The 27,167-nt window shown below is 42.2% G+C and overlaps 1 protein-coding gene across 1 annotated transcript in view; it reads right to left on the reverse strand.

Annotated features, from left to right (window-relative positions):
- Positions 1–27,167, reverse strand: part of jmy (junction mediating and regulatory protein, p53 cofactor) — a 59,504-nt gene that overhangs the window by 2,992 nt on the left and 29,345 nt on the right. The window contains exons 2-8 of the mRNA XM_036976544.1: positions 25,240–25,413; positions 5,146–5,296; positions 3,403–3,572; positions 2,671–2,836; positions 1,992–2,179; positions 1,763–1,846; positions 18–113 (exon numbers count right to left, since the gene is read on the reverse strand). Coding sequence (XP_036832439.1) covers positions 18–113; positions 1,763–1,846; positions 1,992–2,179; positions 2,671–2,836; positions 3,403–3,572; positions 5,146–5,296; positions 25,240–25,413 — 1,029 coding nt within the window. The remainder of the gene's footprint in view (positions 1–17; positions 114–1,762; positions 1,847–1,991; positions 2,180–2,670; positions 2,837–3,402; positions 3,573–5,145; positions 5,297–25,239; positions 25,414–27,167) is intronic.

Consider the following 27,167-nt stretch of genomic DNA (forward strand, 5'->3'; position numbering starts at 1 on the left):
TAACTGTGTCCTCTCACCTGTTTGAAGCTGCGTAGTCTGTCCAGAGTTCTCGACCTATCCAGACTCATTCTGGCGTTACTCCTCTCCTCCTCTTCCTCCTGCTCCTCCCCTCGCTATGGAGAAACAGACAGGATGAGGAACTATTCACCATCATTCCCATAACACTGAATCAACTAGAGGCATGGCCGATTAATTAGGGCCGATTTCAAGTTTTCATAACAATCGGTAATCTGCCTTTTTGGACACTGATTATGGACGACTACATTGCATTCCACGAGGAGACTGTGTGGCAGGCTGACCACCTGTTACGGCAGGCTGACCACCTGTTACGGCAGGCTGACCACCTGTTACGGCAGGCTGACCACCTGTTACGGCAGGCTGACCACCTGTTAAGGCAGGCTGACCACCTGTTACGGCAGGCTGACCACCTGTTACGGCAGGCTGACCACCTGTTACGGCAGGCTGACCACCTGTTACGGCAGGCTGACCACCTGTTACGGCAGGCTGACCACCTGTTACGGCAGGCTGACCACCTGTTACGGCAGGCTGACCACCTGTTACGGCAGGCTGACCACCTGTTACGCGAGTGCAGCATCAAAATGACCTGTGGCTGCAAGGAGTCAAGGTAAGTTGTTAGCTAGCATTAAACTAGCTAACTATAAAAAAAAACTATCAAATCTTCACATAATCACTAGTTAACTACACATGGTTGATGATATTACTAGGTTAACTAGCTTGTCCTGTGTTGCATATAATCAATGCGGTGCCTGTTAATTTACCATCGAATCACAGATTACATCAACTTCGCCAAACGGGTGATGATTTAACAAAAGCGCATTCGCGAAAAAAGCACAATCGTTGCACAAATGTACCCAACCATAAACATCAATGCCTTTCTTAAAATCAATACACAGAAGTATATATATATTTTTAAAACTGCATATTTAGTTCAAATAAATTAATGTTAGCAGGCAATATTAACTAGGGAAATTGTGTCACTTCTCTTGCGTTCAGTGTAAGCAGAGTCAGGGTATTTGCAACAGTTTGGCCGCCTGGCTCGTTGCGAACTGTGTGAAGACCATTTCTTCCTAACAAAGGCCATAATTAATTTGCCATCATTTTACATCATTATGACATAACATTGAAGGTTGCGCAACATAACAGCAATATTTAGACTAATGGATGCCACCCATTCGACAAAATATGGAACGGTTCCATATTTCACTGAAAGAATAAACGTTTTGTTTTCGAAATAATAGTTTATGGATTTGACCATATTAATAATGACCTAAGGATCGTATTTCTGTGTGTTTATTATAATTAAGTCTATGATTTGATATTTGATGGCGCAGTCTGACTGAGCGGTGGTAGGCAGCAGCAGGCTCGTAAGCATTTATTCAAACATTATTTTACTGCATTTGCCAGCAGCTCTTAGCAATGCATGAAGCACAGCTCTGTTTATGACTTATCAATTTATCAAGCCTATCAACTCCCGAGATTAGGCTGGCAATACTAAAGTGCCTATTAGAACATCCAATAGTCAAAGGTATATGAAATACAAATGGCATAGAGATAAACAGTCGACGCGTCATAATTCCTTTAATAACTGAAACCTAAAACTTCTTACCTGAGACTATTGAAAGCTCATGTTAAAAGGAACCACCAGCCTTCATATGTTCTCATGTTCGGTATTGGCGTTGAAAAATCATAATCGTTCGACCTCTAGAATCAACACAAACACTAATGAAACATGTCACTGTACCTGTTGCAGTGCTTGATGGGTCTGGTCATCCTTCATACCTTGGCGTTGCTGTATCTTCTGGTTGTGGTTGATGATACAGATCTCCTGGTTACAGATAAACAAGACACATTACAGGAGGATTGAAAGTATTGGTTTTATTTTTCTACATATTGTTGTTTTGGAGGTAGGCTTTCATGGCTTTGATTTGTTAGTAAGTCCAGAGCTAAGCGTGTGATTGGTGGATTATTACCTTTTTGGTTTTAAGGTAGGCCTTCTTGGCGGTGATGCGTCCCCTGCGTGCCTCTAGCTGTCTGGTCCTCTGCTGCAGCTGGCTGAGCTTGTCTCTGAGGGGGGGAAGAGAGGCCGAGGGGTCCTCTACCCTCCGCATGGCATCAGGACTCTCATACGCATCATAGTACACTACCTCGTCCTGCCGCTCTGGGGAGGGAAGGGCACAGAGAGGTACACTGTTAGATAACCTCACTAGTAGTGCTTCTACAGAGGCTCTGGAGCTCAGCAGTTAGAACAGGTCTAGTGGTTCATTAACAGTAACAGGTATAGATGTATAGTAGTCTGGGGAGGCTGGCGAGTTGGGCGTTGAGCAGCAGTTCCTAGTCTGAATGTTACTTAGAAGTAACAGGTATAGATGTATAGTAGTCTGGGGAGGCTGGTGAGTTGGGCGTTGAGCAGCAGTTCCTAGGCTGAATGTTACTTAGAAGTAACAGGTATAGATGTATAGTAGTCTGGGGAGGCTGGTGAGTTGGGCGTTGAGCAGCAGTTCCTAGGCTGAATGTTACTTAGAAGTAACAGGTATAGATGTATAGTATTACCAGTGATCTGTCTGCGGAGGCTGGTGAGTTGGGCGTTGAGCAGCAGTTCCTAGTCTGAATGTTACTTAGAAGTAACAGGTATAAAGTGCATAGTATTACCAGTGATCTGTCTGCGGAGGCTGGTAAGTTGGGCGTTGAGCAGCAGTTCCTCACAGCGCAGCACCTCAGCCTGGATGTCATAGAGCTGCAGCTGGAGCTCATAGTACAGCGCCTCCATCTGGTCCAACCGCTGCATGGCATCCTCTCCCTCCTGCAGGCTCTGCATCTGAGACAAACAGACATAGATGGTCAGAAACACAGACAGAGAGAGAGTCAGAGTATTGTGTTCATTACGGATGGACAACTTTGATGGGAGTGGGGGCCACAAGAAATCTGAACTCATCATGAAGGGCCGCAGTTTCTGGCGGGTCTGCGTACACACATGTGCATTTCGAAATTGCACCTTGGTTATTCTACTATTCTAACTGCAACAGTCATTTGAGATCCGACTGAGTTTTTGTTGTTTTATTGATCTGAGGGCCTTCAGAAGGGGGGCTGCCGCCACTTGCCCATCCCTGGTGTACCTGATGTGTGGTGAGATATCTGTTGTAAAATGGCTGCCGTGGCATCAGGTGATATACATTGGTGGTGGATGAGTCATGATTCCCCAAAACAATGTGCTTTGAGCATCTTGAAAAATGTATAGATTTATCAGTACTTCCCTTCTCAGGCCGTGTTTCCTCTGCTTCAGGCAGATCTCCTTGGCCCTCATCAATTGACTATTTATTACTATAATAACAGTAGTAGTATAGTAATAGTATTAGTTGTAGTACTGTAATATAGGAGTAATACCTCCTCTTTCAGGCCGTGTTTTCTCTGCTCCAGGCAGATCTCCTTGGCCCTCATCAACTGCAGCGTTTCCTTGGAGACGGCGTACTGCAGACGCTCCATGCGGTCCACAGCTGCAGCCCAAGTCGACTTGCCAAACTTCCTCTGGTCCACACGCATCCGCTCATACACCGCTGCAACACACACACACCAACATAACAATTACTGTAAAACTTCAATTAATAGCTTGGGCGTTTATTTGCTTAAACAGAACAGGCACGTGTGTGTTATCATTTGCACACCATGTCACATTTATTTTGTCTTAGTATGCCTCTATATATATTTTTTTTTACAAGATATGTCCTTGACAGAATACTTATTCTCCTCTGTGCATTTTAGTCAGTTCTTACTTTTACCACTAGAGGGCTATCTGCTGATTTCTAGGGGTCTGTACTGCCTAAATTGGAGACAAAAACAAATGATTTACATGTTTGGGAATAGTTATAGACTTTGTAGTCAGTGTGGAGCCAGTGGATAGTTGGGTTATGGTTAGTTTGGGGATTCTGGGAGAGCAGTTTAAAGCCTGGAGATTATGGTCTGACTGAGGGGCTGATCTGCCATCTGGATAATACATGGCTCTGGAGTTTGTCTGTACAGAGTTTGTGTGTTTCTCTGTGTGTTTCTCTATAGGAGAGTTCACACTGCACCTTAGCCCGGGGCTTAGGGAGATTTTAGCCTGGGGCTAAGGGAGATTTTAGCCCAGGGATAAGGGAGTGTTCACACTTGCACATTCTAAAGTGGGCTAGCACCAACCTTAGCCCAGAACTAGCTGGTCCTGCTCCGGAGCAGGGTTAGTACCAACTTTTCGGGGGGATTAGTCCCAGAAACACAGTGCCAAAATAGCAAGTGTGAAACTGTTTCAAGAATAACACCTAGAATGATCACTGTCCAATCACAAAAGCGACACTCAATATGCTTGTGAGGCCTGTAATGCGTTCTGAAGGTTATTTTGATAAGTCAATTCGTACTATTTAATCCTGAGGACAAAAAACAAAATACTTTAAATCAGTGCAAAAACAATGGTTGCTATGCCTAACAAAAATGGTTGCTATGCCTAACAAAAATGGTTGCTATGCAGGCTGGCTAAGGTCTTCTCACTTAGCCAACTAAAGCTACAAACTCTACAGCTGGGAGGGCAGCAAACGATCCATTTCCCTCTGTTTTCATAACTTTTCTATTGACATTTAATTGCATATATCCATGATAATAATATTGTTGCATGATTTCGCCTGGATCAGAAAAGTTGACATCTCGTTCATTCACTGCATTCTCTGTACAGGAGCAAGATAGAATTTCAAAATTGAAACATTGCTGTCTGCCTGACTGACATCGGATACAATGTTTATACAAAGCATCACTGTTGGAAATCAAATGCTAGAAGCAACAGGAAATATTGTGTTAATAAATTGCTTATAATATTGGTTGTGCATCCGAGATGTTGGTCGCATGTTTTGTTTGTCAGTTAGCTCAAGGCTTGGGTATACAAGTGTGAATCCTTAGCCAGGGCTAAAGCTTAGCCCAGGGTTAACAAATATGTATGTGAACACAGGCTAAGCTATCCCAGGCCAGTCTAGCCTGGAGCTAAGATATCCTGGAGCTAAGAACAACGCCAGTGTGAAAAGGCCTTATGTGTGTATGTGTGTATGTGTGTATGTGTGTGTGTGTGTATGTGTGTATGTGTGTGTGTGTATGTGTGTATGTGTGTACCTTTCTGAGCCCTGGCGGTGGTCTCAAAGAACTTAACGGTAAGGTCCTGTATGGAGAGGACGGCAGCGTGAGCCTTCCTCGTCCACTCCTCATCCTCCCTCCTCAGCCCCTCCACACGACGAGGCCCCAGACGCTCCGTCTCCAAGGAGATCTGACCGAGGGGACACAGATCAATAGGGGTCATGCAAAGGTCAAATCAACATAAAACAATGACATATTTATAAATATATTATCCCAGAGGGAAATATGGTGTGCCGGTCCAGCAGGATAAAATAAAGGGATTGGATTAATAAATTTAAGTCAAACTCTCGCACATGGATACATTGAGAAATTCAGACCTTACAAATAGTGATTAATTGAGGATTTAAAGTACATGAATTCACCTGGCCTCATGTCATACCAGTCTTAAACAGCAGGTTGTGCTGTGGTGTAGCAGTCAGGGACATAGAGCTTCAAGACTGGACATGTGTTTACTGTACTACTAAACCCAGTGTCCTCCTTTGTTGTAACTTTTGATAACGGTAGGACGTTCTCTAAGGTTAAGACAACCTCATTTAATCAAACATACTGAGGCAACGACAATCGAGTGCTTAAGTGTTACTGACTTCTCAGGCTTAGTTCATTACTTGGAAGTGAGGTCTTTTACACTGTCTTTGTAGCTAGCTAACCAGCCCTGGATATGCCCTGGGTGAGTTAGTAAAACAGTTGATTATTGTTCTCTTCATTGTGTGTTTTAGAGAGCAGCTGGAACATATTGTAGTTAGAGTAGCTGATTTCCTAAGAACAGCCCCCACACAGCCCACTGTTTTGCTCCTGTCTGGACCAGCTTTGATTTCAATGTCCACGGATGTAGATTTTTGGTCCGGTCCAGAACAAATCTGAATCCATCATAGACGTCTATGTTTGGTTCAGATTTGGTCCGATCCGGACTGGCCTTGATTTGGCCCAAACATAGACATTTCATAAGTTTGGACAGCACAATACAGTAAAGAAAGTTGAGTATAGCACAGTACCTTAGAGTATAGTACAGTATAATGTACTGTATTGTACCCTATTTTACTCTAATGTACTCTACTGAATTAAACTGTACTCTACTGAATTAAACGGTCCTGCTGCTCATTGACTACAGCTCAGCGTTCAACACCATAGTGCCCACAAAGCTCATCACTAAGCTAAGGACCCTGGGACTAAACATCTCCCTCTGCAACTTGATCCTAGACTTCCTGACGGGCCACCCCCAGGTGGTGAGGGTAGGAATCAAAAAGTCTGCCATGCTGATCCTCAACACCAGTTCCCCTCAGGGGTGCGTGCTTAGTCCCTCCTGTACTCCCTGTTCACCCACGACTGTGTGGCCAAGCACGACTCCAACACCATCATTTAGTTTGCTGACGACACAACAGTGGTAGGCCTGATCACCGACAACGATGAGACAGCCTATAGGGAGGAGGACAGAGACCTGGCTATGTGGTGCCAGGACAACAACCTCTCCCTCAATGCGAGCAAGACAAAGGAGCCCACTTTACTGCATTACTAAAGTGCCTATAAGAACATCCATTAGTCAAAGGTTAATGAAATACAAATGGTATAGAGGGAAATAGTCCTATAATTCCTATAATAACTACAACCTAAAACTTCTTACCTGGGAATATTGAAGACTCATGTTAAAAGGAACCACCAGCTTTCATATGTTCTCATGTTCTGAGCAAGGAACTCAAAAGTTAGCTTTCTTACATAGCACACATTGCACTTTTACTTTCTTCTCCTTCTCTCTTTGCATTATTTAAACCAAATTGAACATGTTTCATTATTTACTTGAGGCTAAATTGATTTTATTTATGTATTATATTAAGTTAAAATAAGTGTTCATTCAGTATTGTTGTAATTGTCATTATTACAAATAAATAAATCAAATCGGCCGATTAATCGGTATCGGCTTTTTTGGTCCTCCAATAATCGGTATCGGCGTTGAAAAATCATAATCGGTCGACCTCTAATTTAAACATTCACAGTGTAGGTTGGAAAAAGTATGTGAACCCCTAGGCTAATGACTTCTCCAAAAGCTAATTGGAGTCAGGAGTCAGCTAACATGGAGTCCAATCAATGAGACGAGATTAGAGATGTTGGTTACAGCTGCGTAGCCCTATAAAAAACACTCACAAAAGGTGAGTTTGCTATTCACGAGAAGCATTGCCTGATGTGAACCATGCCTCAAACAAAAGAGATCCCAGAAGACCTATGATTAAGAATTGTTGACTTGCATAAAGCTGGAAAGGGTTACAAAAGTATTTCTAAAAGCTGTGATGTTCATCAGTCCACGGTAAGACAAAATGTCTATAAATAGAGAAAGTTCAGCACTGTTGCTACTCTCCCTAGGAGTGGCCATCCTGCAAAGATGACTGCAAGAGCACAGTGCAGAATGCTCAATGAGGTTAACTTCTTGCGACGAGCAAACCCGTATCCGGGAGCGTAATCATAGCCTCAGGTGCATTAGCATAACGCAACGGACATAAATACCCCTAGAAACTTTTCCTATTCATGAAAATCGCATATGAAATGAAATAAATATATTCAAACACAAGCTTAGCCTTTTGTTAACAACACTGTCATCTCAGATTTTCAAAATATGCGTACAGCCAACGCTAGACAAGCATTTGTGTAAGTTTATCATGGCATAATGCTAACATTTTCACAAAAATAAGAAAAGCAACCAAATTAAATCATTTACCTTTGAAGAACTTCGGATGCTTTCACTCAGGAGACTCCCAGTTAGATAGCAAATGTTCCTTTTTTCCAAAAATATTATTTTTGTAGGCGAAAAAGCTCCCGTTTCTTCACCATGCTTGGCTGAGAAATCGACCGAAAAATGCTACAACTATAACGCCAAACTTTTTTCAAAATTAGCTACATAATATCGACAGAAACACGGCAAACGTTGTTTAGGATCCATCCAGGCAGTTGGTTTCTCATAAGAAGCGATTGGAAAAATGGCTACCTCAGTATTTTAAAATCAATCCTCCGGTTGTTTTTGTCATAAATGATCAATAGTATTTCAACCGGACAAAAGCTTCGTCAATAGGAAAGGAGAAACAAGAAAGGCACGTTCTCGATCAGGCGCATGGCTGATGAATGGAAATGTCCACTGGCCACTGATTGAAAGTGCTGTATCTCCCTCATTTTTCAGAGTAAAATAATGAAACCATACCTAAAGACATGCCACATGTAGAGGAAGCTATAGAGACCGTGAACTGGGTCCTAAGTCTCTGTATGGTGGATAGGCTTTCAATGGAAAAACAGCCTTTCAAAATAATAGTACTTCCTGGTTGGATTCTCCTCTGGTTTTTGCCTGCCATATCAGTTCTGTTATATTCACAGACATCATTTTAACAGTTTTGGAAACTTTAGAGTGTTTTCTATCAAAATCTAATAATTATGTGCATATCCTATCTTCTGGGCCAGAGTAGCAGGCAGTTTAATTTGGGCATGCTTTTCATCCAAAATTCCAAATGCTGCCCCCTACCCTAGTGAAGTTAACACTTTTTTTAGCTACTACATGATTCCATATATTATTTTATAGTTTTGATGTCTTCACTATTATTCTACAATGTAGAACATTTTTAAAAAATAAAGAAAAACCCTTGAATGAGAAGGTGTGTCCAAACCTTTGACTGGTACTGTATGTGCAGTTGAAATTCAGCCATAGAATCAATGACCAAAAAATACGTATTTTCAATTTCAAAATCAAATCAAATCAAATCAAATTTTATTTGTCACATACACATGGTTAGCAGATGTTAATGCGAGTGTAGCGAAATGCTTGTGCTTCTAGTTCCGACAATGCAGTAATAACCAACGAGTAATCTAGCTAACAATTCCAAAACTACTACCTTATACACACAAGTGTAAAGGGATAAAGAATATGTACATAAAGATATATGAATGAGTGATGGTACAGAGCGGCATAGGCAAGATGCAGTAGATGGTATCGAGTGCAGTATATACATATGAGATGAGTATGTAAACAAAGTGGCATAGTTTAAAGTGGCTAGTGATACATGTATTACATAAAGATGCAGTAGATGATAGAGTACAGTATATACGTATACATATGAGAAAAATAATGTAGGGTATGTAAACATTATATTAAGTGGCATTGTTTAAAGTGGCTAGTGATATATTTTACATCAATTCCCATCAATTCCCATTATTAAAGTGGCTAGTGATATATTTTACATCAATTCCCATCAATTCCCATTATTAAAGTGGCTAGTGATATATTTTACATCAATTCCCATCAATTCCCATTATTAAAGTGGCTGGAGTTGAGTCAGTGTGTTGGCAGCAGCCACTCAATGTTAGTGGTGGCTGTTTAACAGTCTGATGGCCATGTCAACATTATTAGTGGCATTATTTAAAGTGACTAGTGATACCTTTATTATATCCATTTTTTCAAGTGACCAGAGATTTGAGTTTGTATGTTGGCAGCAGCCTCTCGGTGTTAACAATGGCTGTTTAACAGTCTGATGCCTTGAGATAGAAGCTGTTTTTCAGTCTCTCGGTCCCAGCTTTGATTCACCTGTACTGACCTCGCCTTCTGGATGATAGCGGGGTGAACAGGCAGTGGCTCGGGTGGTTGTTGTCCTTGATGATCTTTATGGCCTTCCTGTGACATTGGGTGGTGTAGGTGTCCTGGAGGGCAGGTAGTTTGCCCCCAGTGATGCGTTGTGCAGACCTCACTACCCTCTGGAGAGCCTTACGGTTGTGGGCGGAGCAGTTGCCGTACCAGGCGGTGATACAGCCCGACAGGATGCTCTCGATTTTGCATCTGTAGAAGTTTGTGAGTGCTTTTGGTGACAAGCCAAATTTCTTCAGCCTCCTGAGGTTGAAGAGGCGCTGCTGCGCCTTCTTCACGATGCTGTCTGTGTGGGTGGACCAATTCAGTTTGTCTGTGATGTGTACGCCGAGGAACTTAAAACTTGCTACCCTCTCCACTACTGTTCCATCGATGTGGATACGGGGGTGTTCCCTCTGCTGTTTCCTGAAGTCCACAATCAACTCCTTAGTTTTGTTGACGTTGAGTGTGAGGTTATTTTCCTGACACCACACTCCAAGGGCCCTCACCTCCTCCCTGTAGGCCGTCTCGTCGTTGTTGGTAATCAAGCCTACCACTGTTGTGTCGTCCGCAAACTTGATGATTGAGTTGGAGGCGTGCGTGGCCACGCAGTCGTGGGTGAACAGGGAGTACAGGAGAGGGCTCAGAACGCACCCTTGTGGGGCCCCAGTGTTGAGGATCAGCGGGGTGGAGATGTTGTTACCTACCCTCACCACCTGGGGGCGGCTCGTCAGGAAGTCCAGTACCCAGTTGCACAGGGCGGGGTCGAGACCCAGGGTCTTGAGCTTGATGACGAGTTTGGAGGGTACTATGGTGTTAAATGCTGAGCTGTAGTCGATGAACAGCATTCTCACATAGGTATTCCTCTTGTCCAGATGGGTTAGGGCAGTGTGCAGTGCGGTTGAGATTGCATCGTCTGTGGACCTATTTGGGCGGTAAGCAAATTGGAGTGGGTCTAGGGTGTCAGGTAGGGTGGAGGTGATATGGTCCTTGACTAGTCTCTCAAAGCACTTCATGATGACGGAAGTGAGTGGTACGGGGCGGTAGTCGTTTAGCTCAGTTACCTTAGCTTTCTTGGGAACAGGAACAATGGTGGCCCTCTTGAAGCATGTGGGAACAGCAGACTGGGAACAGCAGACTGGGTTAACACGTTTAAATGTTTTCGGCTGCAGTGAAGGAGAGTCCGCATGTTTTTGTTGCGGGCCGTGTCAGTGGCACTGTATTGTCCTCAAAGCGGGCAAAAAAGTTATTTAGTCTGCCTGGGAGCAAGGCATCCTGGTCCGTGACTGGGCTGGTTTTCTTTTTGTAATCCGTGATTGACTGTAGACCCTGCCACATACAGTGCCTTGCGAAAGTATTCGGCCCCCTTGAACTTTGCGACCTTTTGCCACATTTCAGGCTTCAAACATAAAGATATAAAACTGTATTTTTTTTGAGAAGAATCAACAACAAGTGGGACACAATCATGAAGTGGAACGACATTTATTGGATATTTCAAACTTTTTTAACAAATCAAAAACTGAAAAATTGGGCGTGCAAAATTATTCAGCCCCTTTACTTTCAGTGCAGCAAACTCTCTCCAGAAGTTCAGTGAGGATCTCTGAATGATCCAATGTTGACCTAAATGACTAATGATGATAAATACAATCCACCTGTGTGTAATCAAGTCTCCGTATAAATGCACCTGCACTGTGATAGTCTCAGAGGTCCGTTAAAAGCGCAGAGAGCATCATGAAGAACAAGGAACACACCAGGCAGGTCCGAGATACTGTTGTGAAGAAGTTTAAAGCAGGATTTGGATAAAAAAAGATTTCCCAAGCTTTAAACATCCCAAGGAGCACTGTGCAAGCGATAATATTGAAATGGAAGGAGTATCAGACCACTGCAAATCTACCAAGACCTGGCCGTCCCTCTAAACTTTCAGCTCATACATGGAGAAGACTGATCAGAGATGCAGCCAAGAGGCCCATGATCACTCTGGATGAACTGCAGAGATCTACAGCTGAGGTGGGAGACTCTGTCCATAGGACAACAATCAGTCGTATATTGCACAAATCTGGCCTTTATGGAAGAGTGGCAAGAAGAAAGACATTTCTTAAAGATATCCATAAAAAGTGTTGTTTAAAGTTTGCCACAAGCCACCTGGGAGACACACCAAACATGTGGAAGAAGGTGCTCTGGTCAGATGAAACCAAAATTGAACTTTTTGGCAACAATGCAAAACGTTATGTTTGGCTTAAAAGCAACACAGCTGAACACACCATCCCCACTGTCAAACATGGTGGTGGCAGCATCATGGTTTGGGCCTGCTTTTCTTCAGCAGGGACAGGGAAGATGGTTAAAATTGATGGGAAGATGGATGGAGCCAAATACAGGACCATTCTGGAAGAAAACCTGATGGAGTCTGCAAAAGACCTGAGACTGGGACGGAGATTTGTCTTCCAACAAGACAATGATCCAAAACATAAAGCAAAATCTACAATGGAATGGTTCAAAAATAAACATATCCAGGTGTTAGAATGGCCAAGTCAAAGTCCAGACCTGAATCCAATCAAGAATCTGTGGAAAGAACTGAAAACTGCTGTTCACAAATGCTCTCCATCCAACCTCACTGAGCTCGAGCTGTTTTGCAAGGAGGAATGGGAAAAAATGTCAGTCTCTCGATGTGCAAAACTGATAGAGACATACCCCAAGCGACTTACAGCTGTAATCGCAGCAAAAGGTGGCGCTACAAAGTATTAACTTAAGGGGGCTGAATAATTTTGCACGCCCAATTTTTCAGTTTTTGATTTGTTAAAAAAGTTTGAAATATCCAATAAATGTCGTTCCACTTCATGATTGTGTCCCACTTGTTGTTGATTCTTCACAAAAAAATACAGTTTTATAGCTTTATCTTTGAAGCCTGAAATGTGGCAAAGGGTCGCAAAGTTCAAGGGGGCCGAATACTTTCGCACGGCACTGTACACTCAATCATATGTTAATATCTCAATGTAAAACAGATGTGTCTGTATTGGCGCTCTCGCTCTCTCACACACACACACAGGCCACATGCATGCATGCACATAGGCAAGCACACACACAGTAATCAACAGCACGCCACACCTGACCTGAGTGGTTCACATCAGCCAACAAACTGTATGCTGAGTGTTTGTGACAGAGGGAGAGAAAGACTTAGATAGAGGGGGGAGAGTAGATAGATAGATAGAGAGAGAGAGAGTGTTTTATAGGGAGAAAAGGCAAGATAAGGGGAGAGTACTCAGTCAGTCCCACAAAATTAGACATGACCTTAGTGCTGGGGTATCCATTCTCCAATAGAGAGGGAATATTAGCCCTCTACAAAAACTATAACATTTAGACTTTGACTAACATCTGGGCCACACATCCTGCTGTGGAACTATGGAAACACCCTAACAATGGGGATGTCCATCTTAAAAGAAATAGGCCTACTGTAAACACTGGCTAGTCACTTCACTGCAGACTTTCCTTCCAAGGGCTATTGACCCCATGTAAAATACACAATTTCTACTATGCCATTGTTCTCCGTTTCCCTGATTTTGTTGTTGACTGTTGTCTGTGTGTGTATGCCTAGGTGGGTTAGGCATGGTTCTGGTTAAATAAGGTGTTCTTGGAGTGAAAGAGCTAAAGACATGAACAAATTAAGTTATCGGGAAATCTAGAATAGAAGTATGAGGATGGAATAATGAGATGCGAATAGAATAGTGGATATGATGTCAGAGAGTCTTTATGTTGTTTTCTGTCCAGTCTGCCACCTGGTCCAGTAAGCCCCTCCCCCTCTCAGCCGTCACTTCCTCGTTGCTGTGTCACTGTGGTGTGGACCATATGGTGTGGGTCTCATCTCAGACACGACACCCTATTTATCCATGACCTAATCCCACACCACTAAATTATACACACACACTGACACTACCTCCAGTAATAGAACTACACTACAATATACCTTCATTCTTCTGCCCATCTTTCCACACGTCCTCTACAGCCCACTATGTAATCTGCAGCTTCAGACAGCTGGTGTCAAAGTGAATGAGGCAGAAATAGCAGTCAGGTCTGTTTCCAGGGCCATAGGCTGAGATAACTACAGATAGACCACAAAGATAAACAACAGATAGACCAGTGTCACGGTGTCATGGTCCTTATCACAGATGCTTAAAACTGCCTTCTATCACTTTGGGAGTGGGGAACGTTAGCACACACACAGAGCACAGACACACAGAGTTTTATCATCCAGAATGTTAATGTTCTTCCTCCTACCTATGCTACATAGCCACCGGTCAATAGGTTACAGAAGCTACATGACTTATTAATGCATGCCTTCTGACCCTGGCTGTAACAGAATACCCACGCTGCATCACTCCAACACGCGATATGGCCTTCCCACAATGCACCATTCATCCTATACCTGCTCTCCTTTGTCCTCGACACTCATTCACATCATGCCTTCATTCATCAGATCCCTCATTCACTTGTTCCACTTGGCATGTTGGCAGGGGCTAGGGTTCAAGGATGGGCAATTCTAGTGCTGATAGACTGCAGTGTGTGCAGGCTTTTGTTCCAACCCAGTTCTAACACAGTAATTAAAATTGGCGATTTGAAAACCACGATAGGTTGATTACTTGAATTGTAGTTATTGCTGGGCTTGAACAAAAGCCTGCCTAACGATACCCATTATCAGTTCAGACCCGAGCCTAAAATTAACTTTTTGGGCCACCAGCCACTGTGGCAGGTAGATAAAAAAAATCAAAAAAATCTACCAGACACTCAGATTTTCTACCAGCCCAAATATTTTTGGGAACTACAATTACACCAACACAACAAAACAAAAAAATAGATGAATATGCTTTGTAATGTTTCTAGTAAGTAAATGTTTCTAATAAGACAAGTAAGAAGTAATAATTATATATCATTATATTTGGCTTGGCACCTAAAACCCTCACAAACTTTTACAGATGCACAATTGAGAGCATCCTGTCGGGCTGTATCACTGCCTGGTACGGCAACTACACCGCCCACAACTGCAGGGCTCTCCAGAGGGTGGAGCAGTCTGCCCAACGCATCACCAGGGGCAAACTACCTGCCCCCCAGGACACCTGCAGGACCCGATGTCACAAGTAGTCCAAAAAGATCATAAAGGACAACAACCATCCAAGCCACTGCCTTTACACCCCGCTATCATCCAGGAGGCAAGGTCAATACAAGTGCATCAAAGCTTAGACCGAGAGACTGAAAAACAGCTTCTATCTCAAGGCCATCAGACTGTTAAATAGCTATCACAAGCTGTGCTAGTGATAGACTTGAAATCACTGGCCACTTTAATAATGGAACACTAGTCATTTTAATGTTTACATATTTTGCATAACTCACCTCATATGTACAGTTGAAGTCAGAAGTTTACATACACCTTAGCCAAACAATTCCTGACATTTAATCCTAGTAAAAAGTACCTGTCTTAGGTCAGTTAGGATCACCGCTTTGTTTTAAGAATGTGACATGTCAGAATAATGGTAGAGAGAATGATTTATTTCAGCTTTTATTTCTTTCATCACATGCCCAGTGGGTCAGAAGTTTACATACACTCAATTAGTATTTGGTAGCACTGCCTTTAAAATGTTTAACTTGGGTCAAACGTTTCGGATAGCCTTCCACAAGCTTCCCACAATAAATTGGGTGAGTTTTGGCCCATTCCTCCTGACAGAGCTTGAGTAACTGAGTCAGGTTTGTCGGCCTCCTTGCTCGCACACGCCTTTTCAGTTCTGCCCACAAATGTTCTATAGGATTGAGGTCAGGGCTTTGTGATGGCCACTCCAATACCTTGACTTTGTTGTCCTTAAGCCATTTTGTCACAACTTTGGAAGTATGCTTGGGGTCAATGTCCATTTGGAAGACCCATTTGCGACCAAGCTTTAACTGATGTCTTGATATGTTGCTTCAATATATTCACAGAATTTCTCTTCCTCATGATGCCCTCTATTTTGTGAAGTGCACCAGTCCCTCGTGCAGCAAAGCACCCACACAATATTATGTGGCGATCCCGTGCTTCACGGTTGGGATGGTGTTCTTTGGCTTGCAAACCTCCCCCTTTTTCCTCCAAATATAATAGTGGTCATTTTGGCCAAACAGTTCTATTTTTGTTTCATCAGAGCAGAGCACAATTCTCCAAAAAGTACGATCTTTGTCCCCATGTGCAGTTGCAAACCGTAGTCAGGCTTTTTTTATGGCGGTTTGGAGCAGTGGCTTCTTCCTTGCTGAGCGGACTTTCAGGTTATATCGATATAGGACTCAATTTACTGTGGATATAGATATTTTTGTACCTGTTTCCTTAAGCATCTTCACAAGGTCCTTTGCTGTTGTTCTGGGATTGATTTGCACGTTTCACACCAAGGTACGTTTATCTCTAGGAGACAGAACGGGTCTCCTTCCTGAGCGGTTTGACGGCTCCGTGGTCCCATGGTGTTTATACTTGTCTACAGTTGTTTGTACATATGAACGAGGTACCTTCAGGCATTTGGAAATTTCTCCCAAGGATGAACCAAACTTGTGGAGGTCTACAATTGTTTTTCTGAGGTCTTGGTTGATTTCTTTGGATTTTTTCATGATGTCAAGCAAACAGGCACTGAGTTTAAATGTAGGCCTTGAAATACATCCACAGGTACACCTCCAATTGACTTAAATTATGTCAATTAGCCTATCAGAAGCATCTAAAGCCATGACATCATTTTTTGGAATTTTCCAAGCTTTTAAAGCTTTTAAAGGCACAGTGAACTTACTGTATGTAAACGTCTGACCCACTGGAATTGTGATACTGTGAATTATAAGTGAAATAATCTGTCTGTAAACAATTGTTGGACTTCAACTGTATGTTCAACTGTATGTACTGTATTCTACCCTATTCTACTGTGTTTTAGTCTATGCCACTGACATTTCTCGCCAAATATTTATACATTCTTAATTCCATTCCTTTACTTTAGACTTGTGTGTATTGTTGTGAAATTGTTAGATATTACTGCACTGTTGGAGCTAGAAACATTGGAGCACTGTTGGAGCTAGCATTTTGCTACAGACGCGATAAAATCTGCTAAACACGTGTATGTGACAACTAAAATGTCATTTGTTTAATTACATTTTTGTGACCTGAGTTCTTTTAACCAAATTATCACAGATGAGACAAATGTTCATCTGCCTCTTTAAGGGCTGGAGATTACTGTGGTAATGTGACTTGGGTCATGTTTGTGCCTGTGAGATTGAGAGTGACTAGTATCTGTGTTGTCTTCTCTTCCCTAGCAGTTGAAACTCAAACATTGTTTTGTTCACAAGCTAGGTTGTTTTACAATGTAAATAGCCAAGAAACACAAGAACAAAGTCTCACTTCAGTAGACTTTTGTTTCAAGTAAATTAGACCAACTTTTATGCCTGTGCGCAGGGCTTCTAAAAATGAATCTTCCACAACTCTTCACGCCAGGCAGTGTCGCAGCGCGATGTGGGATAGGCTATATAGGGTTCATAGGTCTTTGTTGTGTGATTAAGTTACCAGCTATGAAACAAAACATCAGAAATACTTTGAAAGCTGCTACTAGGGCATTTATTTTACTATAAATGTGGTCATACTTGACTATTTTTCTCACAAATGCGAGTGAAATGTTCGCACTGTGGAGCCCTGACCACCCATCAATGTGGCTGGGGAAATAGACATCTTAACCGCCAATGCCAAAATCTACCCTCATTTGGAGGGTGGCGGCTATTCATTTTAGGCCTTTGTTCAGACCATTGCAACTCCTCATCATAAGATAATGTGTCTGGTCAATTGTATTCATTCCCATCTGCAAAGCTTCAAACAGCTAAATATAACTCTTGGCCTTGTCATCCTCTTCCTTTCTAGAGGTGACAGGCTTTATTTACACCTTCGACTAGGACAATAGGCGTCAGCACAGACACTGTGTGTGTGTGTTCACCCTCCCAGAGAAGGTAAGAGGAGGCTGTGACCTTAGCAGGTAGGCTATATCTCTCCCTTGGGACATTGATAGCAGTCTATTGAGACTACCTAACCTACCCTCATCTCTACACATTACATTTCTCACCTCACATTACTTGCAACATTTACCAATTTGAACATCAAGCACAATGCAAAACACATGCAAATACCCTATCCTCCCCTCTTTGTCCTCTCCCACCTGTCTCTCCTCTCCCTCCCCCTGTTCTCTCTCTCTCTTCCTTCCTCTCAGTGATACACAGACTCCTCCTTTAATGAAACAGCCAGCTGTATACAGCAGGGCCGTTCTACTGACTCATCAGTCTGGGAGAAAACACAACATCCAACATCCTCCCAACCAAGAACTGACTGGCCCGTCTGGTATTGGGGTTCATTTGCATACAGCTTTGTTTCCAGCCGTTGGCTCGTTGGTTTCACCTGAGGGCAACAGGTGATTGGACTGAGGCTGAGTCAGCATTAAAGCATCAAATAGTCCTTCTGACTAACTATCCCAGACGGATCTACTTAGCTCATGATATAGCAGAGTTTAGGGATTTACTAATATTTTGTAATTGTCATCACAAATAAGGACTGGTGTGTGGAAACCTTAGACATTAACTAAGATGAACCAACAGTTCTGGGTTTCTATGGTGGATAGAATATACAGTACTGCAGCTCCTCCTATAAATCTAACATTTAACAATGGACTACCAGCAAGCCCACTAAGCACTTTCTCCTTTATTAGAGCCCAGTAGGCTGCAGGGTTTCCGGTAGGAAAATGTGGCGCTGGACATTTAACCGGCAACATTTTAAATTTACCGGACATTTTAGAAATGTACCGGACCCATATGCATGAAGTGCGTAACCTGATTAGGGCGTACACCCACAGCGCTCAGAATGACAGAAATCTATGGTAATTTATCTTAACAGAACAGGCATGTCAAGGATGCAACGATGTGCGGTCATTCTTACCCAATTCTGATGTGCATTTTGAACATGTTAAAATAACTGTCCACATTTACTTTTCCTCGGCCAAAATGAAAAGTAAGGAACAGCAAAATCACTTGCCTATGTCAATCTACTATATTAGAAAAGTTTAGGCTACCTAGTCTATTGGTCAGTTCTTTGAGAAAGACATGTCATATTCCAAACAGACAGTTGTGGGACAATAGATCCCAAATTCAAACAAGCAGTAGGCCTAGGATACAAAAACAAATATGTTAAAAAGCAACAGATCAGAACGTTTAGCTTAAAATGTTGATAAACTATTATTTCTTCACATTATAAGTGTAGCAATGCGCACAAGGCAGTAGACTATGCGGGAATGTGATTTCCATAATACAATTAGCAGGAAAACACAGTTGTCATAAAGGCACTGCACATGCCAACAGTTTCATGTGACAGAGATGAAAATATCCATTTAGAAAGTGAGAAAATCCTCTAGGCTACTTTGAAGCAAGGAAAGACATGCCTCATACTATGTATTATGAGCTCTGACTACAAATGCCTCATACTATGTATTATGAGCTCTGACTACAAATGCCTCATAATATGTATTATGAGCTCTGACTACAAATGCCTCATAATATGTATTATGAGCTCTGACTACAAATGCCTCATAATATGTATTATGAGCTCTGACTACAAATGCCTCATAATATGTATTATGAGCTCTGACTACAAATGCCTCATAATATGTATTATGAGCTGACTACAAACATTTATTTGAACAGTCACCCAACTAGGAATTCCAACTCGGGAACTCTTTCTAGAGCTCTGACTTTCCAACCTGAAGATCTCTGACGTCATGATTTCACATCGTATTTTTCAGAGTTCCAAGATGTCTTGAAAGCACCACAAGATGCTGCAGCAGCAGCTCTAGCTGCGTCGACAGATTTTCCACTTAAAGGCTCTGTATCTGTATGCTGTACGAGTGTGATAAAAAAGATGCATAACAAATATACTGTAAACGCGCCAATTTAATTACACTAAATTATGCAAATGAGCCAATAGACCGATAAGCATGACCAGTCAAATGTATTTCCATCGACTGGTATTTCCATCAATTAATTGATTGAGATTCACAATGAGATTTTTGCCAATTTAATTTATCAGCTGTTTCATTTTTTTACCGGACAAAGGCCGGCTATTACCGGCTAACGGAAACCCTGGTAGGCAGGCAGGATTACTGAGACATATCATTGCTCCAGGTTCTGGACATCTGGCAGGTGTACTAGAGGAGAGCAGATCAGTGGAGCTGCTTTGACCACGCTGGTAGGATTATCCAACGAGCCCAGATCCTTCCTGCATATCTCACAGGGTTACCCTACTCTAGACGCTGATTCAAGGTCAGTTCAGCGTTTCTCCTCCAAATGGTTGGTGTTAGGATTTGGGGAGGGTAATCCTTCCCAAATGATCCTAGATCTGTACCTACCGGGAAGCAGGTTCTACCCGGATCTAATAATGCTGCATTGTATTCTGAAGGAACTCCCCTTACACATGGCCATGTATGTATGCATGTATGCACGTATGTGTGTGACCAGTGCAGCGCCACAGACAGCCATGCTGGGTGAAGAATGTGATGTGGCCAAAGACAAACAGGGGAAATCACCCCAACCTCCATGACTATAGGCTGAACCCTCACAAGAGATTAGTAAAATAACACACAATCCTCACTAACACAACACCCTCAGAGAGAGAGGGGAGAGGGTAAGGAAAGGAAGGAGAGAGACAGAAAGACAGAAAGAGGGGGAGAGAGGCAGAGAGTAAGGCGAGAGGGGAGTGGGAGAAAGAGACTGAACAGAATGATAAGCAGCTGAAGAGAAGAGAGGAGAGGTGTATGTGAGTGCTGAGCAGTATTCCAGCCTGGTTTGGTTTAGAGCCTGAGTACTGACCACAGCACTAATACTTCTACTGTTGGTTAAGCTGCTCTGGGCAGGAAGGCAGGCGGGCTCAGCTGATCTGATCCCCCCATCACACACACACACACCATCATATTGCGGGTAGAGGTTAGTGTTAACCACATACCTAGGATCAGCTTAGCCTTAACCATTACAGTGGAGTAGGACAACAACAAAACTAGGAGCAATTTCATCCCACCATCTCGTCAGTCCAGTTAGCCACAGAAGCTTACCCTAATGTCAGTAGATAGGACTTAAGAAATCATGTGTATTAGAGTGTATGCTGCTGTCTGTCAAAGAGCTTTTGGCCCACCCTTTAATGGTTCAAACAGCCGACCAATCATCCTGTTACAAATGTTTAGTAAACTTTTAGAAATTATGTGTTTAATCAAATACAAAGTTATTTTACAGAAAACAAATTAACATTTAGCACGCTTATAGGGAAAGGCACTCAACGTGCTCGGCACTGACACAATTGACTGATGATTGGCTGAAATAAATTGATAGTAAGAAGATTGTGGGAGCTGTTTTGTTAGACTTTTGTCATTGATCATAACCTATTGCTGAAAAAACGTAGGTGTTTTGGATTTGCATCCTCTGCCTTATTGTGGATTGAGAGTTACCTATCTAATAGAACACAGAGGATTTTCGTTCACGGAAGCCTCTCTCATGCAAATTCAGTTGAGTGTGGTGTACCGCAGGGCAGCCGGCTAGAACCCTTATTGTTTTGTTTTTACAAATGACCTTTCACTGACCTTGAAAAAAGCCTGTATGTCTATGTATGCTGACAACTCAACAATATACACATTGGCTGCAAAGGTTTAAAAAAATGACAGAGACAGTTAACATAGAGCTCCAGTCAGTTTTAGAATGGATAACTATCAATAGACTGGTGCTAAATATAATATAAAATAAAAGCATCATTTTTGGACAAATCATTAGCTCAATGCTATACCTTGTTTAGCTCTAGTATTGAATAATGTGGCTATTGAACAAGTTGAGGAGACTAAACGGCTGGGTGTAACCATAGATAGCAAGCTGTCATGGTCAAAACATATAGTGGGGAGAGGTCTGTCCATGATAGGGCGTTGCTCTACCTTCTTGACATCTCAGTCGACAAGACAGGTCCTACAGGCCCGAGTTGTGTCGCACCTGGACTACTGCCCAACTGTGTGGTCATGTGCAGCAAAGAAGGAAATAAGTAAATTCCAGTTGGTCCAGAACAAAGCAGCACGTATCGCACTTATATGTACACGGCGGTAAAGTGTTAGTAACACGCATGTCAGTCTCTCCTAGCTCAGAGTTGACTGCGTCACTATTGGTCTTTGATGTGTAGAAGGTCCCAAACGCTCTGTTCAAGCAGTTGGCACACAGTTCGGACACTCATCGGTACAACTTGAGACATGTAACCAGAGGCATCTTCACAGTCCCCAGAACAGAGGCTAGGAAAAGCACAGTATTAAATCGAGCCATGACTACATGGAACTCTCTGCCACCCCAGGTAACTCAAACTAGCAATAAAAACAGTACAAAAAAACCAGACAAAAGAACACTTTACTGCACAAAGGGGACTGTGAAGAGACACAGCCATTGTATACATATTGTATTGTAATTTGCACTGTACTACAGTACCAGTCAAAAGTTTGGACATCTACTTTTCTTTATTTTTACTCATTTCTACATTGTAGAATAATAGTGAAGACATCAAAACTATGAAATAACACATATAGAATCATGTAGTAATCAAACAAGTTTTAAACAAATCAAAATATATTTTAGATTCTTCAAAGTAGCCACCCTTTGCCTTGAATCTAAAATCCAAACTTTTGACTGTTACTGTATATATACAGTGGGGAGAACAAGTATTTGATACACTGCCGATTTTGCAGGTTTTCCTACTTACAAAGCATGTAGAGGTCTGTCATTTTTATCATACGTACACGTCAACTGTGAGACGGAATCTAAAACAAAAATCCAGAAAATCACATTGTATGATTTTTAAGTAATTCATTTGCATTTTATTGCATGACATAAGTATTTGATCACCTACCAACCAGTAAGAATTCCGGCTCTCACAGACCTGTTAGTTTTTCTTTAAGAAGCCCTCCTGTTCTCCACTCGTTACCTGTATAAAAGACACCTGTCCATACACTCAATCAAACAGACTCCAACCTCTCCACAATGGCCAAGACCAGAGCTGTGTAAGGACATCAGGGATAAAATTGTAGACCTGCACAAGGCTGGGATGGGCTACAGGACAATAGGAAAGCAGCTTGGTGAGAAGGCAACAACTGTTGGCGCAATTATTAGAAAATGGAAGAAGTTCAAGATGACGGTCCATCACCCTCGGTCTGGGGCTCCATGCAAGATCTCACCTCGTGGGGCATCAATGATCATGAGGAAGGTGAGGGATCAGCCCAGAACTACATGGCAGGACCTGGTCAATGACCTAAAGAGAGCTGGGACCACAGTCTCAAAGAAAACCATTAGTAACACACTACGCAGTCATGGATTAAAATCCTGCAGCGCACGCAAGGTCCCCCTGCTCAAGCCAGCGCATGTCCAGGCCCGTCTGAAGTTTGGGGATAGGACGATAGGACAAAGGGGATAGGACGACTGCACCGTATTGAGGGGAGGATGGATGGGGCCATGTATCGCGAGATCTTGGCCAACAACCTCCTTCCCTCAGTAAGAGCATTGAAGATGGGTCGTGGCTGGGTCTTCCAGCATGACCACGACCTGAAACACACAGCCAGGGCAACTAAGGAGTGGCTCCGTAAGAAGCATCTCAAGGTCCTGGAGTGGCCTAGCCAGTCTCCAGACCTGAACCCAATAGAAAATCTTTAGAGGGAGCTGAAAGTCCGTACTGCCCAGCAACAGCCCCGAAACCTGAAGGATCTGGAGAAGGTCTGTATGGAGGAGTGGGCCAAAATCCCTGCTGCAGTGTGTGTAAACCTGGTCAAGAACTACAGGAAACATATGATCTCTGTAATTGCAAACAAAGGTTTCTGTACCAAATATTAAGTTCTGCTTTTCTGATGTATCAAATACTTATGTCATGCAATAAAATGCTAATTGATTACTTAAAAATCATACAATGTGATTTTCTGGATTTTTATCTAAATAGTTTAACCTACTTTTTTGCAATAATCACTGCCCTTTTTGTTAAAATGTTTACCAGAACCATGCTCAATGCACATCCACTAATAATGACTAACTTCTGGTAGCAGGCAGTATATAACATTAACACAGGTCTCATAAACAATCTCTCAAGCACAAGCACACCTGCTAGTGAGTAGCCAACTAATCTTTATATTTAAAGTCTAGACAAGTTGGATCTATTTGCTTGCTAACAAGGTAGAACACTTGAACAGTTATGAATACATTCTCCTGTCTGACTCAAACTGTTTGAAAAACAGCCTGTTCACTATGTTTAGATGTTGAAATCAAGGATAATAATATGCTTATTTCTCAGAATGAGAACGAGTTGCCAATTCCTTATATAACTGCGTCTTTTTATGCTCATTGCACATTTCTAAAACCCAGACTAGACAGCTAGTATAACAGTTTGTGGCTAAAATGCTGCTAGCGGTACATGGTGCCACTCACAACAGAAACTGACCATTAATTATCCCCAATCATGTTCATTGATACTTCCGTTTTAGTAGAGTCTTCTCTGTTTTACATTTCTGCAGATGAGACATAAAAAGGTTATCATTAGGTTATCCTCTATTACAATAAAATATTGTCTCAATCTGTTTCGGTGTCCATATGACTGATTACATTGGCCCAAACCTCAAATGCAAATAGCAAGTTGAAACTGCTTGTTATCAGAGCAGAGGGAGGGGCTTGGTGTCTGTGTGTGAAGGTGCACAGTGCACACAGCACAGAAGGAGCGAAAGAGACAAGCCAAAAAGACAAACTCATAAAATCGGGGAAAAAATAAAAACCTTGATTCTTGTAATAGTCATTTGGAACATAAACATAAAATGTTTTATTTATTTTTTGCCTTTTTCAATCTTGTCTCATCACTGCAACTCCCCAACATGCTCGGAACATGTTTCAGAGGACTCATGACTCCACCTTCTCCTCTCCCGAGCATGTTGGGGAGTTGCAGTGATGAGACAAGATTGAAAAAGGCAAAAAAGAAATAAAAGATTTTATGTTTATGTTCCAAATGACTATTACAAGAATCAAGGTTTTTATTTTTTCCCCGAGGACGCCTAACCGCGCTCCTTAACATCCGCCAGCTATACCCGGAAGCCAGCCGCACCAATGTGTCGGCGAAAACACCATTCAACTGGCGACCGAGGTCAGCCCGCAAGCATCCGGACCCGCCACAAGGAGTCATTATAGCGAGATGAGCCAAGTAAAGCCCTCACCGGCCAAACCCTCCCCTAACCTTGACAACGTTGGGCCAATTGTGCGCAGTCCTATGGGACTCCCGGCCACAGCCAGTTGTGGCACAACCCGGGAATGAACCCAGGTCTGTAGTAATGCCTCTAGCACTGCAATGCAGTACCTTAGACCGCTGCGCCACTCGGGAGGCCCCATAAATTCAAATTAATTTGATATATCGCCCAGCCCTAGTGTGTGTCTGTTACCTTGATCTGCTGTCTGCGCAGCATGGCCAGCTCTCTCATGTCTCTGAAGGGCTGTAGCAGGTAGTGGTAGAGTTGTGTTGTAGCCTCCAGTAACTCTCCATAGGCCTCATCCTCCTCTGGATACACCTGCAGCAGCTCCACCATACTCTCCATGGCCCGGTGCCTCTCCAGCAGCTACACACCCACAAAGAAGATCATTAAACAATTCAGCAAAACATCAAAAATAAAAAGGAACCAAATGAAACATTTTAGCAGCCAGACTGGTTTAGGAGGATTAGAAGAAGAAACAGGAAAAGATGGGGCAAAGTTTGAAGAAGTTTATTCTGTGCCTCTGAATAAGGTGTTATAGGAAAGGCGCTAACAATGGTCAGGAATAGCTCATATTTCAGACTCTGTTGAAACTAGTTCCATTGCTGATTCACAGGAGTAACTGGCACAGTGTGTGGTGGTCTCAGCCCCAGCACCAGCACAGACCATTTCATAATGGCTGTCTAAACAAAGAGCTCTTTCACCAGCTGCACAGAGAGAAAAAAAGTATTTACCAAAAGTTACAGTACTGGTAAAATGAGAAGGATTGAGCGTGTGTGCAGTGCACAAGCATACATGTGTGTGAGCATGTGTAAATGTTTATGTGTCTGTGGCCATTAAGGTTGAGAAATACTTGGGGAGACCTCTTCTACAATATGGTACTTAAATCGGTTTGCTCCGTTAATGACTAGATCATTCCAGACTGTGAATTTTTTTCCCTTTATTTATGATATTATCGTAACATTCTCATTCGATAATCTTAGTACAGCAGAAAAAATAAGGTTTCGTTCATTCATTTAGACTTCATTTTGAACAAACTGATACAGCCTAACTAATAAAACTGCACAGTTGTGATCTGTAAAGTTCCAATAGTGTATAGTCTTGCATTACACTATATATTGTCAATGTCATTTCACGATAGTCAATTTAATCACATATCGGAACAACTAGGGTTGAATATTTTCCCGGTATTTGACAAAATGTTCCATCCCGAGAATAAATCACTTTTCTCCCAAGTAACCAGGTATTTCCTGCCAAAACCGTAAGTGTCATTCAAAAGCATAATAAAGCATTGATTAAAGCTTTGACCGAAAATTCAAGAGTGATGCTACTTCAGCCTGATGAGCCATACATTACATACATTCCTTTCCTTCCAGTTCTCTGCTGCCAATGACTGGAACGAACTGCAAAAATCACTGAAGCTGGAGACTCATATCTCCCTCACTAGCTTTAAGCACCAGCTGTCAGAGCAGCTCATAGATCACTGCACCTGTACATAGCTCATCTGTAAATATCCCATCCAACTACCTCATCCCCATACTGTATTTATTTATTTATCTTGCTCCTTTGCACTCCAGTATCTCTACTTGCACATTCATCTTTGCTAATGTAATTACTTCGCTACCATGGCCTATTTATTGCCTTACCTCTCTTATCCTACCTCATTTGCACACACTGTATATATACTTTTTCTACTGTATTATTAACTGTAAGTTTGTTTATTCCATGTGTAACTCTGTATTGTTGTATGTGTTGAACTGCTTTGCTTTATCTTGGCCAGGTCGCCATGAGAACTGTAAATGAGAACTTGTTCTCAACTAGCCTACCTGGTTAAATAAAGGTGAAATAAATAAATAAAATAAAATAAATGTATGAGCCCCACATTAAAGACATTTAATGAGGCCAAGCCCCAAAAAGCCTAAATAATTGTGCAGTTATCCAATACATACAGTACATGTCAAAAGTTTGGACACACCTACTCATTCCATTCATTTACTATGTTCTACACTGTAAAATAAATACTGAAGACATAAAAACTATGAAATAACACATATGGAATCATGTAGTAACCAAAAACTGTAAACAAATCTAAATATATTTAGATTTTTGAAAGAAGCCTT

This window comes from Oncorhynchus mykiss, chromosome 5 (assembly GCF_013265735.2).
Source record: "Oncorhynchus mykiss isolate Arlee chromosome 5, USDA_OmykA_1.1, whole genome shotgun sequence".
Taxonomy (NCBI): Eukaryota; Metazoa; Chordata; class Actinopteri; order Salmoniformes; family Salmonidae; genus Oncorhynchus; species Oncorhynchus mykiss.